The 20,624-nt window shown below is 46.2% G+C and overlaps 3 protein-coding genes and 1 long non-coding RNA gene across 4 annotated transcripts; 3 read left to right on the forward strand and 1 right to left on the reverse strand.

The window, feature by feature from the left end:
• Positions 1–494: 494 nt before the first annotated feature.
• On the forward strand, positions 495–2,437 carry LOC135377423 (putative nuclease HARBI1). Its single transcript, XM_064609817.1, has 4 exons — positions 495–751; positions 1,039–1,458; positions 1,519–1,726; positions 2,285–2,437. Exons 1-4 carry the CDS (start codon positions 495–497, stop codon positions 2,435–2,437), a joined length of 1,038 nt encoding a protein of 345 aa, XP_064465887.1.
• A 187-nt stretch (positions 2,438–2,624) lies between these two features.
• Positions 2,625–3,358, reverse strand: LOC135377430 (myb/SANT-like DNA-binding domain-containing protein 4). Its single transcript, XM_064609829.1, has 2 exons — positions 3,070–3,358; positions 2,625–2,758 (listed from the first exon to the last, which is right to left on the reverse strand). The coding sequence occupies exons 1-2, from the start codon at positions 3,356–3,358 to the stop codon at positions 2,625–2,627; spliced, it is 423 nt and encodes a 140-aa protein (XP_064465899.1).
• A 2,250-nt stretch (positions 3,359–5,608) lies between these two features.
• LOC135377435 (uncharacterized) lies at positions 5,609–14,551 on the forward strand. The gene is made up of 2 exons (XM_064609843.1): positions 5,609–5,895; positions 14,173–14,551. Exons 1-2 carry the CDS (start codon positions 5,609–5,611, stop codon positions 14,549–14,551), a joined length of 666 nt encoding a protein of 221 aa, XP_064465913.1.
• Positions 11,504–13,379, forward strand: LOC135401301 (uncharacterized). The gene is made up of 4 exons (XR_010424776.1): positions 11,504–12,648; positions 12,945–13,024; positions 13,089–13,153; positions 13,220–13,379. It is a non-coding gene; the product is annotated as an uncharacterized LOC135401301 (long non-coding RNA).
• Positions 14,552–20,624: the final 6,073 nt, after the last annotated feature.

The raw sequence follows: 20,624 nt of genomic DNA on the forward strand, positions 1-20,624 counted from the left end.
TTGCCGCTGGGTAGTTTCATTTTAAATCGAACAACGTGTGAAAGTCGTATTTTTTAATTCGCCCAGAAAAAATATATGTTAAAGGACAACTCAAACGACGCAAATCGCGCCACGTGCGACGCTCGTGCGTGGAGTAGTTTCCGCGTAGAAGAAGAGGAAAGTCTGAGGCTGCTTGGGCGCGCTTTCTTGGCCGTTTGCACAAAACTCGGTGAGGAGACTCACGGCCGAGAATTTCCTCCGATATACCACGTGACCTTTGAGTGGATTGCACGAAGCGCGCCTGAGGTGAGAGCGTGAGGGAGACTCTCTGAGCCAACTCAACTGCTGGAGGAAGCTACATAGCTCCCTCCAGCACCCTGAGTGACTTTCTCCCACTGTGCAACATGGACGCCATTCGACGACACAGACGTCTCGTTTTCATGCGGCGGTCGCTTGCTAGGCAAAGGGTATTTCGTGATCGTCGAAACCCTTTCGAGATATACGACGACGACGAGATGTATGAACGCTTTCGCTTCCACCGCCGCGGCTTTACTGTGATTGTGGACTTGGTGCGCGATGAAATGGAACGGAAAACAAAGCGTAGCTGCACGGTACCAGTGGAGCTGCAAGTCCTCGTTGCGCTGAAATTCCTCGCAAGTGGAAGTTTCCTCATAACGTGTGGAGACACCGTTCATGTGCACGTGTCCACTGCGAGCCGGATTGTTCGTGCCTTTGTGCTGGCGTTACTTCGTCACCTCCACAAGTACGTGCGGTAAGTGCACAGACTTAATTAAACAAACTATTTGATTACGGGACGTGCGGTAGACGCGTTTTTTGGTGCATTGATTGTTACTGTATTGCAGGCCAGGGGCATTAACCACATGCGGCTTGCCGCACTCGCCAACCACATTTCTGTCACATTGCTTCTAATATTGATTTTGTTTTCTGAGTTCTATTAGACTCTGACAGTATCCCGCTCTTCTTTCCTGAACTGCGACAACATATGATTTTGAATGCACAAAGAGCCCTTAGTTACTGTGGCAACAATACTTCGCGCAGGTTCCCAACTGGTGACGAAGCAGGCTCTGTGAAGGAAACGTTCCTACGAAAAGGTGGTTTTCCTGGAATTGTGGGTGCCGTCGATGGCACTCACATTCGTATTCAAGCTCCTGTACAACATGAGGAAAACTACATCAACCGAAAAGGCTTTCACTCCCTGAATGTTCAAGTGGTAGTGGATGCCAATTCGTACATTACAAATGTTGTGGCTAAGTGGCCAGGCAGCGTTCACGACTCCCGAATACTTCGAAGCAGCAGCATCGGAGAACGCTTTGAAAGTGGCCACATTCGAGGCATGCTGCTCGGCGACAGTGGGTACCCGTGCAGGCCGTGGCTTATGACACCATTTTTAAGACCAAATGGGCATGCCCAGGAGATGTACAATGAGGCACACAAAACGTTACGGTCAGTTGTGGAACGGTAAGCAATCTGGATCAGCTGGTAATCACATTTATGGATTATTCTATGTCTCTCCTTCAGAGCAATTGGTCAGCTGAAGAGAAGGTTTGCTTGCCTCCATGGAGAACTTCGGATGGCACCTGAACGTTGCTGTGGCATTGTTGTTGCATGCTGCATCCTCCACAACCTGGCAAAGCAGCTGGGAATTCCGGACGCCAGAGCTGAGCCAGAGCTTCAGGATGACTCTGATGAGCAAGAGCCACAAGGGGCACCACATGACGGGGTGCACGTACGAAACTTGATTGTGCAGCGACATTTTACGTGAGGTAGGGAGCAAGTAAAATTCATGCCTAGATGTAGGGCTGCCACAGGACCGCCACAATATACACATTGCTCATTATGCGTGCAGCATTTTACTCAAGTATTCAAAACAAGTAGAGCACTACATAATAATGCTCAGGTAAGCACTAGACAATTAACACCCAGAAAACTGATACAATTGATATTTGATGTAAACATGTGACTGACATGCTGAGAGACGTATGTTCATCAACTTCCACATAAACAAACAAAGGTATTGTGTCACAGGAATAAAGTACATATACTAAACATTTTGCAATCATGTTTACTGACAAGCTTACATGTACTTGCTAAAAAAAATATTTACTCTTTCTTCTGTTTTTCCAACTGTCCTCTAAGAAATTCAGTCATATAAAAAAAGCATTCTGTGCCTGGAGCATTGTCACTACTCCCTGTTCGTAAAACATCTTTCTTTCCGCCAATGCTTCTATTTCCAGCTGGAGTTTTTGTTTTTCCAATTTCAGGACCTCATCATATAACTGTGCAGATGGCTCCTTTTTCTTTCTACGAGCACCTGCACTGCGACTGCGGCTTCGACGTGGGGCTGACTGCGGAGGGCTACCTCTTGGTAATTGGTGGACATCGGGGGGCAAGGACGGCACAGATGGTTCTGCTGACTCATCTGGGAGAATGTCAGTAGCTGCGTCAATGGTGGAGGAACCCTCATCTCGCTGTGTGGCCATCCTGCAGTGGTACAGAAAGTCCTCAAGATATGTGATGGGTCATCGCCATATGTGATTTGTAGCCATACATGCTACAATATGTGTCATCTTGACTGATTTTCCAAATAAAGCTGAATACTATTGTACACAATGCCGTATCGTAACTTACAGCAGTTCCTCTGGAGTCTCTGCGCTATCAATCCCTCCAGCAATCCCAATGACGCCTGCTGACTCTGCCCCTATGACGTCAAGGACAGCGGACATGACAGGCGGTATATCTACAACCTGGCCCTTTTCACCTAAAAACAAAAAAATCATGTTGCCAATCTCCCTTTCAAATAACTCAGCTACCTCAAAAACGAATTAGTTGTGCTCAGCTCCCCACTCCTCCACTAACTTTTCGTGAACGCATCCCCATGAAGGCATTTTTCTTTCTCTTTCTCGTTTTCTTTTTTTTTTTTTCAAATTCAGTTCTCTCACATCAAAAGCCGGGAATTGTGATGCAGTGTTCATATAAAAACAACACAACTCACGCGGTTTCAAGACTACTACAAGCTCCACACAACGGCAAGTGAATTTAAGATAAGGATACGTCGTCGTGTGTACTTACCTGTCTTGTTCATGTTTTTTCGAATTTCGGAGTATTGCCTCCGCATTCGCGTGCATACGTTGTCCCATCTCTTCTTGACCTCCTGCTGCGATCTGTGGTGGTGGGGAAACCTACTGTTCAAAACTAGCGTGACTTCTTCCCACGCTTTGCGTTTCGTTTGGGTTGTCACGTCTTTCGAAAACTTTTTGTTTATGATATGTTTGCGCAGCTCGACCTCCTGCACCAGTTGTAGCGTTTCCTCTTCAGTCCAATTCGGTGCCTTGGGCTTTTTTGCTTCAGCGGTTGCCATCGTACATCGCATGCACTACTCACGCCGTTGGCCACGTGAAAAAGTTTACCGCGTCTACTTGAATCTCCTCGGACACCTATACCGGCAGTGATTGGTCCAGAGCACTCAAACAGAAGGTGGGGCTAAGTTTTCGCGTCCGGCGTTGTCATGGCAACGGAGGAAACGCATTCGTGGGGAGACTTTGCTTCCAAGAGCAATCTCACGTGAGAACCTCCTTACCGTCGTTTCGAGCAAACCACTCGGAGGATTTTTTTTCGTGAGGGAAACTCTCCGCGTGAGTCTGCTCAGCCTGAGAATATTCTCAAGCGTTCCGTGCAAACGGCCGAGCGAGTTTGACGGGATCTAGCACCGCTGATTTTATGTCTAGGAACTGGAGGTTTTTTGTGATTATAGGCTGCACCATAGACACTGTCGACAGCCGCCCATAGGACTCTGAGAGTCACAGATTTTCTGTTAAAAAATGCCAAACTTGGCGTAAGCGTTCAAAAAGGCCAAGCTTTGTTACCAGTTTTCTTCGTGACGGAACGTCTGAGAACATCGAGCTTAGTGCCATTCGATAGGACGTTGAAAGAGCTTTTGTGCTGTATAGAGTTCATTTTTCTCAACCCAGTTGTTTCTGTGTTATTAGCTTGAGAATCACACATGTTAGGCGAAAATTGCCAATGTTGCATCTCAATTTTCTCAAAAATGCAATCTTCGATTTCCTTGATTATTTTTCAAAAGGTGGCGTCATGTCTCTACTTTAGACGGCGAGGGAGACAATCTTTTATTTTTGCCTGAGAGACGCGCAGCGATTTCTTTCTTTTTTTTTTTTGTCAGGCAGGGTGCATGAGGCTGCGGCCTTGCGAGCCCCACGACGCCACGCGACGTTCAGGCCGAAACGCATGGGACGTTTTCCCCGCGTCAAAACGACGCGCACGCGCGTCGGCCTTGTACGCGCGGAGACGAATCGCCCGCGTTTGTCCCAACCCAAAACGCATGGTAGCGCGCAGAAGCAGGAAGCGCTCCGCGACGTATTCCATTGTTACCACAGCTCTACCAGTATACAGTCTCCACATGTTGATAGCGTCAGCGTTGCGGTAGCCGTATTGATGTTACTGCTTCCAGTGGCCTTTTTTAAAATTTGTGAAAAACGTTATAACAGCATTGAACTAAATTAAACACACCAGATGTTTCGTGCATATTGTTGATACGCCACTGATCAGTAAGCCTTGTGTTTCGTTCAACGTCAAACTGCGACAGCAACCTTATCTTTCCATCGAGTTCGTAAATCTTTCTCCAGTGTGTGCAAAAACAGTGAGAAGATGTCTGAGGAGTTGGAGCTTCTTCTCATGGAGGAGCTTCTGCTGTTGAAAAAGACGCAGAAGATGCAACAACGGCGTAAAAGCAGAAAAAGGTGGTGGGTGCGCCCGTTGTGGCTCAACAGAAAGCAAGAGAGCGACTACTACACAGCTGTAAGCAGAACGCAAATTTTATAATCTGAAGACTTCTTAGGGCCCTGTTTTGTGTTTTGTCGAGTCAGAGCCGTTACGAAGCGTACATGTGTGATGTTTTGTTTTAGATGAACGTTATGCGGAAGACTGGCGACATCACGTACTTCGTCAATTTTTTCCGAATGACACCGGAAAAGTTTTCTGCACAGCCTCGTCCAGAAGCACTTAGAAAAGCTGCATGCGTGCCGAGAGCCTATCTCATCTGCCGAGCGTCTGGCAATCACACTGAGGTAATAGTGTGAAATTATGTACGTAAAGTCTCTAAGTCCACCACAATCCTTTCACGTCATCTGAACCTTTTTCTTCGTGTTTTTATAGATACTTGTCATCAGGGATGGCAATTAAAGATGTTTCCCTGTGTTTCCGTGTGGGAATTCAGACCGCAAGGGAGGCAATACACCTCTGTTCTATGGGATAATTTGAAGGACCTGTATATGAAGGTACAAAAAATGACATTTTGTTTATATATTTTGTACAATTTCATAAATCTCTTCATAGCTGTCTGACCACCTTCCTTTTTGTATGGAATTGTAGCGTCCCACAGAAGCCAAGTGGAGAGAAATTGCCAAAGGCTTCGAAAGAAGGTGGTGCTTCCCCAACTGCACCGGAGTGGTTGATGGGAAGCATGTAAAGATCACATGTCCGAAGAATTCGGGCAGTATATTTCACAATTACAAGGTTACAAAATGTCTCTCATCATCAAAACGTGACACAGCTAAACAGCATATTTTTGCAGGACACTTTCTCTATCGTGCTAATGGCCGTGGTGGACAGCCGGTACAAATTTGTACTAATTGACGTGGGAGCTGAGGGCCGGCAAAGTGACCCAGGGGTCCTTAAGGCATCAGCCATTGGACATCACATGGAGTCCGGGAGCCTGGATCTGCCTGGAATGTCGCTACTGCCCGGCACGAGAATTGCAGCTCCCCACGTTTTCATCGGGGATGAGGCGTTCCAGCTGCGACCAGATTTTTTGAGACCCTATCCTGCTCGTGAGCTCACCAGCGAAAAAAGGATTTTCAACTTCAGACTCAGCAGTGCAAGGTATCAAACATTATATTGATGTCCTAAGTTACTTTAAAGCTCAGCTACGCCGATTTTCGAGTGTTACAGAATGGAATGGTACTCACACGATGTGTTCATAAGGGAACACTGGTTATGTATGCAAAATAGTTATCCCAAACTCCTCGCGGTTTTCCGAAAAAGTGAATTTTTAGTTTCACTGACATCCCCTCTTGTGGCCCGCAAACCCTGTGTCGACGACTCATTCGTGGTCTGCCCGCGCTCCGGCTTGGCATGACTTTTGGCTTGGTTTCTTCCGCCAAGCCGGCCAGTTTCTTCTGCCGAGCCGTCTGCTGCGCAGATTCACATTGGGGAAGTGATAAACAGTTCGCTATTAGGGAGCCAGTATATTTCTGGACTTCACTAAACCCACGAGGAACGTGAGTTTTGCTTCCTTCGACTGCAAAGCATTTGCTAGGCCAGTACAGACTTCCTGGTGTGATTCGTGTTCTGTGCTGCGTGCCGAGAATGCGTGAGCGTTTTGCTCCCGTCTGCAAGAACACTTCAGCATGCAGTTCCAATGTTTCAAACCACAATTTTCCGAAAGGCGAAAGAGAAATCCATTGACTGCAACAATCGGTTACAACTCCGACTGGGTGCCATACCTTCGAAAGCAGGGATTTGATCTGTTCATCTGGCTCATACAAATGTTACGGAAGCAATGCGCAACTTGTTTCACAAGAAGCCGAAGATGTCTCGTCCGGGATGCTGTGCCAACCTTATCTGCAGCAGGAGATTGCAGGGGCAGGACTAGGCAGCAGATAAAGGTAAGACGCGTAATGTTAGACAAGTCAGTCATGCGGTGCAAATTGCAGCACGTAGAAGAAAAAAATACGCTATCTGTCAGTTACTGCTTCATCCTTTAGAGATTACGCCCCAGCGGGTGTATTCTCAGTACAGATTTGGAATTGCCTTATTTGTTAAATGATTTCGCAGGCATTCTGGCACCACCGAAAAGCTTGCACTCCACGTCTTAACTATCACCGTCTGGGTTTCAAGCTGAAGGCTGTCGCCAGTGCCAACCAGACGCCCCTTCAATGTTCATCTGTTTTTGTTGACGGAACAGTGACACCTGGTACTGAGACATTTCATTTTCTGATTAATCAAGTGCATTCCATCACTTGTGCTCGACTTCTTGTGTTCGTATACCATTGCTGTTGCTCGCTAGCTTAGAGCAACCATGCCTGAGGTGCCAGCGCTTTCAGAGTACATTTAAGCAGTATCATCGTATCATATGCACGGCAGCACATCTTGTGTATTTTGAGTAAGGTATAAATTCAATGTTGGCTCAGCTGTTGTATTTTGGTCACAAATAAGGTGTTCTTCCAGAGCGCTCAAGGGCAGTTCAAGCAGCTTCATGTGTGCAACAGCACATACTTTTTCTCAGTTTTGACTAAGGTAAATCGAAATCTTCCAGTTGATGTCTCTCGGTCATAAATTATGTTTTTCGAGACATTCAAACAGCATCATGTGTCCAACAGTACATACTTTTTCTCAGGTGAAGTAAGGTAAATCTTTGCGCCGTGGTGTTCTGGCAGTGCAGCAGAAGCTTGTGTTGCATTCAAGTGGTATCATGTATACAAAAACTTGTTTTATGCCTTTCTGTAGCTGCTGTGCTAATATTGTGTGTACAGAGACATTCCTGCAGAACATATCGGAGCATCTTGTGTGCTACTGTTTGTATCACCTGCAGCAGTATATTGATAATGTTAATTATTCAATGACTTCAGCTAACATTTACATTCTTACTTCCAGGTAAACCTGTCACGCAGATGCCCTAACCCTTGGTATGCATAGTTCAAGATTGTACCGAAACAGCAGCATTATTAGCAGTACCTGGAGCATTATTCTTCAATTGACAGTGGCATTACTATCACAACACACCACATACTGCATGTCTATGGTGCGTGTACAATGCATCAAACCTATTCTCAGGTACAGGCCAGCTGGTACGCAATTACAACATGAAACAACTGGCACAGAGACCATAAAGTCATGCCTTTTCCTCCGCGCCTCGGGTTTCATGTTATTATCCTCACATGCAGCTCAATTCGCCTGTGCTGTGCAGCATGAGCAAAAGCATATATTGTTTGTGGTCACATGACACGGAACATAAATACAGTGAAACCTTCCTATGTTGGACACCCGCGGTGCAGCCGAAGCGTCTCCTACTCATAGAGGTGTCAGAGTTACAGAATATGACAGCAACAAAAAATGGAAGCGATCACAGCTGTGAGAAATGTCCCCCTTCTTCAATTTAAGGTCCTTAGTGGTACCTGGTGGTGGTGCCTGGTAGTGGTACCTCTACCCACTCTTCACTGATAATTATTACTGATTTTAGTATATTCAATTCCGTTCAGATTCTACTCAATGGCATTACCTCTGGAGCTTTTCGCTCAGCAAGGACTTGTCTCTGAAGCGTCAGCCCACTTCTTTGTTGCCCACGTTTTGTGTCTTTTTGGTGCAAAGATGGGCCGATATTGAGGTAATTTGGCCAGGGTTCTGTCCGACTTTGCAGGGAAAACCCTGTCCTACTTCCAAGATAGGGAGGTGTCCAACATAGAGAATTTCGTCCCCATGGGGGACATGTTCTACGGTGAAATTTTTTACAGTGTGTGCTGTACCACGTAATGCATTGCAGGCCTACCACAGTATGGTAACGCTCTGAATACTGATTTGCTCAAAAAAGGAATGTGTGCGTTTCTTGTACTAACTTCCCCTTATGCAAGGTTGTAGAAAAATGTTTTCAGCTAATAGGGAGGGAGAGGACATCATTCTGGAGTCTCGTTGTCCTACAATGTGTCGTGTGAGAAGGTCATTTTGAAGAGTGTAGTTGGTACAAGACTGTGTTCCCACATTCTTGGCAGTGTTGACTAATAACCATAATAAAGTAGAGGGTACATTTGTTGCTTCATATATTTGTGTCATGGCAAAGTATGTAGAGATACATCTGTCTCAACATGCAGGTGACAAAACTGCTTTTTATGCTTAAACTATGACAAATAGTTGTCTGTTCAGCACCACTAATCATGTGCCGGCCTCCATGACATGTCTGTGACATTCCAAAGTGATTAACATGTCCCATAGATATGTGCAATGCTGAAGATGACTGTGTACCTTCTATGGATTCTTGATTCAAGAAAAGTACTGTGTGATTTGCTAACAGCGCTTGGCTGTACCTTCACAATTCTACATAAAAATATGTAAAGTTTGCCGAAGGAAACATCATGAAGGTCCATAGCGAAAAACCCTGAGACGAGGGATAGGAAGGGACATACACAATGTCTCAACATAGCGTGTTTATGTCCCTTCTTGTATCTCCTCTTCAGGTCTCGCCATCATGGACACTATCACCAGCTCGCTTGCTGTTGAACCATTCTTTCAACGATAAGGGTCACTTTCATGGACTGGATGGCAGCCAACATGCTGTCAATAAAAATAATAATGGAAGGACCTCAATATAATCATTAGGCTGTGCGTGGTCATTGCTTTCTGACAAATGGTGCCTTAGAATTTCAGGACATTGCCTGCAGTGGTAGTATTCTTGTGTTCTCACCCTTGACGCCCATTGTGTGTCATCGGTCACCTGTAATCTGCTAATATGCACATAGCTAAAACAAAGTATATTTGTATTTCTTTGAATACAGTTGGTACAGCACATTGTTTTTTACATGTTCTTTGGAAAATTCTCTACTCTGCATGTCTCCTGTCAGCTCTACAGAGCAGCTTTGAATTTCACTAGAAGCCACGTGCGAAACCTAGACCAAACTAGTGGTGAAGGTCCATATAGGTCATAGATAGATACTATTATTATTATTAGATCATAGGTCAGGCTTAAGTCCTGGTTGGTAGCAACGCATTTGAATCTTATTAAAAATTGGTGCAGGAGGTGACCAACATAACTAAATACACCGACTGACTCTCACAAATTTTGTGTTGTTATACTTTTGAAAAAACGTTAATACGCTGCAGTGGTCTTTTCTCCTTTGTTCCTTTGAACCTAGAAATATTAGGTCTTCGGCATCACCAGCCTTAGTTGCTGAGCATGCAGTTCTTTACGTTAAGCACTGCAGTTTCATATTTGTTTTTCTGGACAAGCAAGCCCGCTTCCCCATTTTGATAAGAGTGTTTCAGCTTTGACAGGGCATTTGTGGACAAGGAAAACATTTGGACTATTGTGTATTTTGCTATGAAGTGCACCGTACAAGGCAGAGGACACCATCAACCATTTCCACCAAGGTTATTAAATTTGTGATAAAGTACATATACCTTTTGTCACTGACTAATTTGGTGGCAAAGTTACTTGAGTGGCAGTTGTGCAATTTTAAGCACGTGTTTAAAAAAATAGGATATGGGAAGTGCTGACTGGTTGAACATGTGGAGTACCCAATATAATAATTGGGGGTTTACGTCGCGAGACAACTGAGTGTGGAATACACAGCACAGTGTAATGTTCCTTATTCTGGCAATGTTAGCATGGTTCAAGAAGTGGGAAATGTTGCACTACCCTTAATAACATCTGTTGGGCCCAGCAAACAGGATACACATACCCTGATCTGAAGACACTATGCCTAACTCAAAAGCAATATGAGATCGACCCGTACGTGTTTATTTGCGAAACTATTATGAATGAAATATGGCCTGTGTGGTATAGAACAATGCGCACACTCAAGTAAACATGCAAAAAATACGTATAAGGGCTCTTGACCTACATGCCGCGATGCGCTCCACGAGATAACACACTACAAAACTACATCCAACACTTTTTGCGCAGGGCAACTCTAATGAGCACTTTCATATAACCGACGAATGGTTCAACGAATGCAGTTCGAGTGGTCACGATACATTCCTACGTCGTTCATTGCAGTCGCGCTATGATGCTGCACAATATATGTATCTCGTGTAACAAGCCTGGCAATCGCACGATGTGCATGGGCAGAAATACGGCCTTCTTTCTTTGACGACCAGTCCTCTGCAGGTATATGCTCAAACAATCACCAAGTCTCACGTTGTTGCTCAATCGCTCCCATTCCTGCACTTGTAGTAAAAGCACAAACGGGTTGACGTGAATGGCAGCTGAACGGTTGAAGTGCGAAGTTCTCGAGCACATAATCACAATTTCACGCCGAAAATGATGTTGAGGTGAGTTCGCGGTTGTTGTTTCCATCGTTCAATAGTTCTCGGGATTACCATAACTGGATTTCCTCGCAAACGGGAGAAGACGCTAGGGAAGTCAGAGAAAGCCTCCGCTTTCATCCAATCAGACGCACGATTCTCTATCTACGTAGATGGAGCAGGTTTATCCCATCTACGTCACAAAAATGGCTGCGCCCATGGCTTGTTTTGGTTTCTTTGATGAATTAATTTTCGTAATAGGAAGACAAAATTGAGAAACGAAGGTGCGTTTCGGGGGCAGTTGGATGTGCTTGTTCTGAATATCACAACCGTTGCAACACATCGGGAAATCGGCGTAGCTGACCTTTAAAGTATTCTGCAGAATTAACTGGTCCAGAAAAAAAAAAGTTCGGTTGACAGTTTTAATAGAATGCATTGGTATAGTCTTTGATATTTTCGAAATCATAATCCCAGGCGAAAAAATGAACTGGGAAGTCAACTGGTACCAGTTCGTTCCCAGTTGCCTCCAACTGGTCATGAACTGGAACCAAGTGGGATCAAACTGGCGGCAACTGGAAACTAAAGTGGTACCAGTTCAAGCTGGGCTGGTGGCAACTGGAAAGTGAAGTGGTACCAGTTCAAGCTGGGCTGGTGGCAACTGGACATGAACTGGTACCAGTTCAAACTGGGCTGGTGGCAAGTGGACATGAGCTGGTACCAGTTCAAGCTGGGCAGGTGGCAACTGGCAAGTGAAGTGGTACCAGTTCAAACTGGGCTGGTGGCAACTGGACATGAACTGGTACCAGTTCAAACTGGGCTGGAGGCAACTGGACATGACCTGGTACCAGTTGAAGGTGGGGGTGGCAACTGGAAAGTGAAGTGGTGCGCCAGTTCAAACTGGGCTGGTGGCAACTGGACATGAACTGGTACCAGTTCAAACTGGGCTGGAGGCAACTGGACATGACCTGGTACCAGTTGAAGGTGGGGGTCGCAACTGGAAAGTGAAGTGGTGCGCCAGTTCAAACTGGGCTGGTGGCAACTGGACATAAACTGGTACCAGTTCAAACTGGGCTGGAGGCAACTGGACATGACCTGGTACCAGTTCAAGCTGGGCAGGTGGCAACTGGAAAGTGAAGTGGTGCCAGTTCAAGCTCGACCAGCTGACATGTTTGGGAGAAGTTTCGGTTTGGGGGTTCCGGGATAGGTTTGCAATAACATATATGAAGATTACGAAAGAAAGGTTGGGGGGACGATCGGAAAGCAACTTTATAGTAAAAAAATCATATTTCTATTTTTTTTTTGAAGGTGCGCTAATGTTAACAAAAGCTAATTTGGAATTATTATGTTTGCATATTTTGCGCGTTCCTGCTCCCCTGATGAATGACGCGTTTGAACAAGATGTAACGGTCGCTTGCTGCTTCAAGATGCAGCGTTCGCGCTTGTCTGCCGTGTTTTGACTTTTCGCGTTCGTCTCAGCATGTCCCAAGTGACATTTTTGCTCTTAATGTTATTAGCGTGACATGCGACAATATAAATTACAGTGAGCGTCATCGGCTTCAGTACGACCAGACAGGTGTCATGCGATTGCGGCTCTGTTGCAGCTGCGAAGACTGCTTCATCGTGAGTACTATGCTCAAGTGTTTTTTGATTCCTGCGAATAAAGCAGAAATATAAATAATGGTACCGTCCTGCTGCACGTAAAGTTTGTCTCCCCAGTGTGTTGCACGAGAACATATTGACGCGTTTCTTTCACGACCAACGCCCGGTTTATGTAAATGCGATGTTAACGTTAACAAAGCAACTTTTTGCACACCACACGCTGTGAAAAGTGTCTCTTGGTTTCTCGTTCTTTTATTCATCATGTGCCGTTAGTCTGCGTGTTCCCGCTTTTAATGCATGTCATTCTCGTGTTTCAGATCCTTCACACGGAAAACACGGGTTGCTCTAGAATCCGCATAGCTCACCAGAGTACGCGTGGCGTGGATCGGAAAAGCATGTGAGTCTGTCTGAGTAGTTGTGCCTTTCAATTCATGTTTTGGTGATAATATTGTGCTTCACAGGACGACTGCGAAGCAATATGTCGGACTCCACAAGCGCCTTCTGTAACGGGGGATACACAGGAAAGGTGAGTGTCTGCGACATATGTGTGTATAGTGAACTAAATGAATTAGTAATGATAGCTCTTCTGCAGCTCTATACGTAGAAAACCAACTGATGACATGACTTCCACGGCTGCCCGGAATGCTTCCTGTTTTCCTCAACCGTTTCTGTAAAGTCAGTGAGAAACTGCATCGTGAAATACAAAATGTCTGTTTCAGAAGTGCACAATAAAATAATTCATGTTTATTTCAGTATCATGCATCTGTGGGCTTCATCATGGAGATCCAAATGAGCTCCCGAGTGGCTCAGTTCCGCTTGGAGGAGAAACGTTGCTACTTCGGCTGCGACCAGTTGCAAGCTGGTATTTTGAACGGGGACCAGTTCAAGCTGGGACCAGCTGCCAACTGGTTTTGAACTGGTCCCAGTTCAAACTTGGACCAGCTCAAGCTGTGTTATTGAACTGGGACCAGTTCAAGCTGGGACCAGCTGCAAACTGGTTTTCAACTGGTCCCAGTTCAAACTGGGACCAGCTCAAACTGTGTTATTGAACTGGGACCAGTTCAAGCTGGGACCAGCTCAAACTGTGTTATTGAACTGGGACCAGTTCAAGCTGGGACCAGCTGCAAACTGGTTTTGAACTGGTCCCAGTTTGAACTGGTCCCAGTTCAATAACACAGTTTGAACTGGTCCCAGTTGGAAAATTTTTCATCTGGGAATGTCTATGTTAGAAGGGAGTTGCCTCAGGACAGAAGCCGCCGATATTTCGAACAGAGACTGTTCTTCTTCTGGGCACCGTCCTCATCATTGGCATGGTATTTCTTACCATTTCATACCATGCCAATGATGAGGACGGTGCCCAGAAGAAGAACAGTCTCTGTTCGAAATATCGGCGGCTTCTGTCCTGAGGCAACTCCCTTCCTACATCCCTACCGGTTCGCTGGATTTCTACCCATCTAATGTCTATGTTAGTTAGCTCTGTGTTTATCTTCTCTCCAAGATGATCTGTTCCCAATCAGGCATATACTGTAGTCATTTTCTTTCCAGGAACTGCGTTGAAAATGCCTTCGGTATTCTGGCTGCACGTTGGCGGATATTGCTGCAGACAATGAACCTTGACCCTGGACATGCGGAAAATGTTGTGAAAGCAACCTGCATTCTCCACAACTTCCTCATGGAGCATTTTCAACTTCCTGAGGCATATGGAGATGAGGTCGACTGCTTGGGGAATGTTGCAGATGGAACTTGGCGCACCGAAGTGCAAGGCATCCAACTCGACTCTTTGGCCCCGACACATGCGCGCAACCACAGCCGAACTGCCGTCGTCTGCAGGGAAACCTTTACGAAATACTTTTGCAGTCGTGCTGGTGCAGTGACGTACCAGTGGGCAAAAGCCGGTTGCAGTGCCCCAGATTGGAGCAGCTAGGTTATGTTCATGCGTGCTGATGTATTAAAGTGAAACACATGATCCAGAATCGATATTCTTGTTGCACTTCATTTTATTGTGTTTCATCCGGGAGATTTCCTGCAAATTCTTTTACAATTTTCATTAGTTCGATTCGCATACCAAAGACACGTTCAAAAGGGCATGTTCTCATTCCTTCGCACAGTGAAAGTGCAAAATACTCATGGTCGTCATGCCTTTGTGGGTTCTGTGGGTTCTGTAGCCTCTGACGAACTGCTACAAAGTCCCGGTCAACTTCATCATCATCTTTCCGCTTCTTCTTTTTTTGACGTGTTGTCCTCAGGGTGGGGACCGGTGAGGCTGGTGGATTGGATGATGAGGAGAGGAAACCACACGTTGGGGAACTGTGCGAGTTCGATGAAGCTTGACCAGCGTGGGACGATGGTGCGAAAGTAGATAATGTGACAGGACTCGTAGCAGGTGGTGTTTGTTCTAACGCACACAGCCTGGGAGTTAAGTAGCTCTGTGTCAGCAGTTCCGTTGCACTGCTGGTTGAGCAGAGACTCCAAAATTGATTCTGCAGTCTCTTCCACATCTCTTCCTCCATGCTCATACAAATGCAGTTGGGCTGGGGGATATGCAAGGTTGCCTGAGGTTCTGGAATGTGGAGCAGTGTATTGAATATGGGAGCTGGAAGAATATTCAGTATGTTGATTTTTTACTACTGCTTTTGTTTTGTTTCTCCCTTATAGAAGCCAGTGTAAAAAATCAATATACTGGAGCACCATATATTAATAATGGAAAATGTTGAGAAACTTTTCCAGAAGAAACAACTGTGTGAGGTAACACATGTGACACAAGCACAATTACTTCGTTCAAAATTTTATCGTTAAAAGCATGTGACAGGATCATATACAGTTGCATGTTTTACGTGATGCGCATGAAAAGATTCCATTCGTATCTCACAGTTTTTCAGGAAATGCAGTGAGAAATACCTTCTTGTTGCACAGATGTCCTTCAAAAAAGACATCTGACTAAAATAGGACCAGTTAACTGTGTCCGTGATGTCTTCGAACCCTGCTCCACTTCTGGTCGACGTTGCCTCTTTGAACTTTCGCATAAACTGGTCCCGCAGCGATTTCCACCGTTTCTGCATTTGGGCCACTGCACAACAACAAACCATTGCAAACGGCGACATTACATGTGATTTAGGCAATGGGGCTTACCTTCCCATCCAACAGCCGCGGACACTTCGCTCCACAGGATATTTTTCTTTGGCTGGTTTTTATACTCTTTGCTTCTCATATCCGACAAAGGAGGGCGTTTAGATATCTCTAAGATCAACATCTCATTCGCTTGTGGATCGGACGCCGCCATGATTGAACACGGTGTGAAGGAGTCGGAAGTTGGGTACGCGCACGTGATACATGGTGATGTTCTAATTGGCTGTCTGAAAACAGCACTTCCTGTAGCGCGTCGTACACGCGCGTCAATATCTGTAGCCGACAGACGCCGGCGTGTAGGGACGCGAGCTTCGGAAAACAGGTTTTTTTCGAGGTCAGACGCACGCCGTGCGCGCGCGCGCTCCCAAATCGCCGGGAAAACGTCCCATGCGTTTCGGCCTTTAGACCTCTTCTTTGCTACAGGTGTCCCGCTGACAGAGAAATCAATGACAACACTGCGTGAGCCTCTTGTAGTGTCTCCAGAGCATCACTTTACGTCTATCCAATGGTCTCCCAGCTCCGTCAGGCTCATTCAAACCGTGGGAGAGTACATGGGTTGCCTGTGCGCCCTTGACGAGAAGCCCCAGTTCGACGAACATACCGACAAAGCAGTGAGAAGAAACGAAGCGCTTCGTAAAGATCTTCATCCACTGGTAACATCGTAGCTTTCGTTTCAGGTTGCCGCCGGTCCCTCAGGCAGTGTGAAAGGCACATCCTTTTCATTGGTAAAAGAACGAAAACCGAAAGTTTCGACAAACGTAAAATGTGCCCATTGCGAGACCCTTGCAGGTGGTGGCTGCCACCATTGGATTAGCATCATCCGATAGCTTTAGACATGACCTTTCACATGATATAAAGTGACTGGGTTCAAGCGCATTCTTTGTCCGCCTAGTATCGCAAAACCACGAGTGGTACGCGAAAATTTTGCATGTTCGATCTTAATTATTTCTAAAAAGCCGGAATATTTTTCACGGTTTACTCCACAGGGGAAGAATTATAGCGGTACTTTGCGCTGCTGGTAAAGTACCTTTTCTCTTTTTGATTGAGACGTAGTGCTACCTTTCCGTAGAGCGATTTTTCCACACAAAGGCGCTCTTCGTATGTTTACGGGCGCGTTTTGCTGTCTTTGCTTTGTAATTTAATGCCCAGATGTTGCATTAGGTACTTATTTTGCACTTACGGTACGTATGTTTATTTTTTCCTTTGAAGACGCAGGGCAGTACTTTCGTGGGCGACTTGAACTTGCTATTACGCAGTTTCATCGGAGTTGCACGCACGACGTGTGCGTACGCACGTGCGCATATTCACTATTCTCCCGCACACGTGCTTGAGGCAATGCACATACGCACGCTATAAGGCTGTCGTGCGAGTTAATACTAAGAAGGCAGAACAACGACTACAGGGGACAGGAAGTTACAACACCTGAGAATACAAATTTGTGGCCGCGTGGTTGCAGCTGCCTCTTAGCTTGGGCGCAATAAGTGATAGTTCCGAAGGCGTGCATGCTCTCTTTAATTAGTTTTATGCTCCGTAGCGTTATTTCGGAACCACGACGAGTGATACAAAACCCGTAAGACCGCTGTGATGACAGTATGTTGCTGCTCTCAAGTATAACACGTTCGCTCTCCACGAGATGTGACAGTGTCACCGTGGGAATCAAAATTTCCGACAGAACAACGCACAACTAAAATCCCTCGTTTCCGGTAGCCGTGGGTACCTTAAACCCTCGGTGTGGTCTTCAGTAGAGTCACTAAATAAGCTACGCTTCAGAGTATCGACACTGAGTTCCAAGAGCGAGCGTGCGCCATCTTGTTTCCGCGCCACACTACCCACGCACACGCGCACTGCGGATTTTAGGACACGATGCTATCTATCGTGCGCGGGTGAAATGTTCCTTTCGTTTGCAAGCAGCAGTTGACTGCCTTGAGCTCACCTTGACATCCTCGGGATGCTGTGGTTGACAATACATGGATGATCGCACAACAATCATACACGCTTATTCATCGCACAGTGAGCATTATGCTAGCTGTCTTTGATCCTCAACTTGGGATGGTACCGGTGTGGTGCGGAAACAAGATGGCGCTTCTGCTCTTCTTGGACCTCAATGTCGATATTCTGAAGCGAAGCTTATTTAGTGACTCTAGTCTCCAGTAGTCCTTTTGGCATCCATGCGCTTGAACCCAGTCACTTTATATCACGTGAAAGGACATTTCTAGAGCTATCGGATGATGCTAATCCAATGGTGGCAGCCACCACCGGCAGGGGTCCCGCAATGGGCACATTTTACGTTTTTCGAAACTTCCGTTTTTCGTTCTTTTAGCTATGAAAAGGATGTGACTCTCATACTTCCCTGGGGGACTGGCGGCAACCTGAAACAAAAGCTAAGATGTTACCAGTGGATAAAGATCTTTACGAAGCGTTTTGTTTCTTCTCACTGCTTTGTCGGTATGTTCACCGAACTGTGGCTTCTCGTCAAGGGCGCACAGGCAACTCATGTACTCTCCCACGGTTTGAATGAGCCTGACGGAACTGGGAGACCATTGGGTAAACGTAAAGTGATGCTCTGGGGACACTACAGCAAGCTCTCGCAGTGTGGTCATTGACTTCTCCGTCAGCGGGACACCTGTAGCAAAGAAGAGGTTGAAAGTCGCGTGCTCGTAGGTCGTACAAAAAAAAAAAAAAAAAAAAAAAGATCGCTGCGCGCCTCTCAGGCAAAAATAAAATATTTTCTCACTTGGCGTCTAATGTAGAGACATGACATCACCTCTTCAAAAATAGTCAAGGAAATCGAAGATGACATTTTTGAGAAAATTGAGATGCAACATTGGCAATTTCCGCTTACAATGTGTGATTCTCAAGCTAATAACACAGAAACCACTGGGCTGTGAAAAATGAGATCTATACAGCACGAAAGCTCTTTCAACGTCCTATCGAATGGAACTAAGCTCGAAGTCCTCAGAGGTTCCGTCATGAAGCAAATTGGTAACACAGTTTGGCCTTTTTGAACGTTTACGTCAAGTTTGGCATTTTTTAACAGAAAATCTGTGACTCTCAGAGTTCTGTGGGGGGCTGTCAACAGTGTCTATGGTGCAGCCTATAATCACAAAAAACTTCCAGTTCCTACATATAATATCAGCGGTGCTAGATCCCGTCAAAGTCAGTCCAGAAGAAAGCGCGCTCAAGCAGCCTCAGACTTTCCTCCTCTCCCGGCGTCGGGAACTTGGCGCCCCCATCGCCCGGCAGCAGCCGCAGTAGCCCCCTCCTGCACTCACGGTTGGGTCGCCGCAGGAGGGAGACCCCCACGTATAGCTGTGCGTGGCTTTCCCGTGTCTGGGGAAAGGGGGATCCTGGCGGTTGAGTGGACCCGGAGGTTGTTTAGGACCCTTCGGGGCCCCTCCGGGAAAGCAACACACCGCTTTGGCCCCTGCTTCCCATAGTCGGGTGGTCCTGGAAGGCCCGGCCAGGATTATTCAGCTAGTCGCCATCTCACCTTTCATTGCTTTTTCTTTCTCCACTCCCTTCACTATCTTCTTTTTCCTCTCTTCACCTTCTTTGGCGGCAAGGGTCAACCTTGGGCAGTTCTTTCAATCTCCGTTGATGCTGCACTTGGGTATAGTGCAGAAGGATGTGTTAGTGTGCAGAGCACGTTCCCTTGGTTGGGGTCGGTGGTGGCCGACACACCTACTGCACTGAATGGAAAACCAAAATATATGGATAACGAAAACTCCAAAAAAACTGATCGGCACCTGAAAAGGAGCCGCACCGAAAGGCTTACGCAGAATTTTCTTGACCATACCCCAGGTCCCTGGTTCCCCAAGTTTCTTGTCATTCAGTCAAATGAAGGCGGAAAATCACTGACAAAAATCTCCCCTTTTGCCGTGGCAAAGGAGCTGGAAAAAGTCATAGGAAAATCATATAAGGCAAAAAAACTGAACACTGGGGACATCCAGGTTGAAGTTCAGAACCAACGACAAAGCACTGCATTGCAAACATTGAAAAACATTGGGGATGTTGCTGTAACTGTTACCACACATCGTACACTGAACATGACGAAGGGCGTGATCTCGGAGGACGAGCTGATCGAATGTACAGAGGCTGAGATTCAAGAGGGTTTGAGTGAGCAAGGCGTAATATGCGCAAAACGAATCACGATCAGAAGGGACGGCAAGGAAATTGCCACAAAACACATTATTCTGTCCTTCAAACTGCACACGATACCCACTAACATAAAGGCAGGTTACCTGAGTTGTAATGTCAGACCCTACGTGCCAAATCCGAGGCGTTGTTTCAAATGCCAGCGTTTTGGGCACAGCTCACTTGCATGTCGCGGACATCTGACATGCCCAAAGTGCGCTGGCAAAGACCACACAGGAGAGTCTTGCAGTAATGAATACCGTTGTGCTAACTGCCAAGGTAACCATCCAGTATACTCAAGATCATGCCCACGCTGGAAAGATGAGAAAGAAGTAATCAGAATCAAAACAGAGCAGAATATTTCCTATAAAGCGGCTAGAACGCAACACGAATTTCAAAAGAAAGGCAGTTTCTCCGAAGTGGTGCGCAGGGGAGTGGCACCACAGAGGAAATCCGTGGAGACTCAAACCTGCTCGCAGGTTATTGAGCCTCCACCCCACACTCCCCAAGAGGAAGCTGGGGGCACTCAGGTGTCTCCAGCTGCGACGGAGGTCAGCCGTCCAACTGGCCAAAAAGAAGCAGCCACGGCTCTTTCTAAAGCCGATGGTCTGCAGTCGATTTGGGACGGAGGCGTGACAACCCCCACCCAAAAAAGCACTCAGAGCATGGAGGTTGATGATGACGACAGAATGTCGCAAAAGTCATCATCAAGCCTCCCTGAAATGCATCCAAGAGAA

The sequence above is a fragment of the Ornithodoros turicata genome, chromosome 1, assembly GCF_037126465.1.
Source record: "Ornithodoros turicata isolate Travis chromosome 1, ASM3712646v1, whole genome shotgun sequence".
NCBI lineage: Eukaryota > Metazoa > Arthropoda > Arachnida > Ixodida > Argasidae > Ornithodoros > Ornithodoros turicata.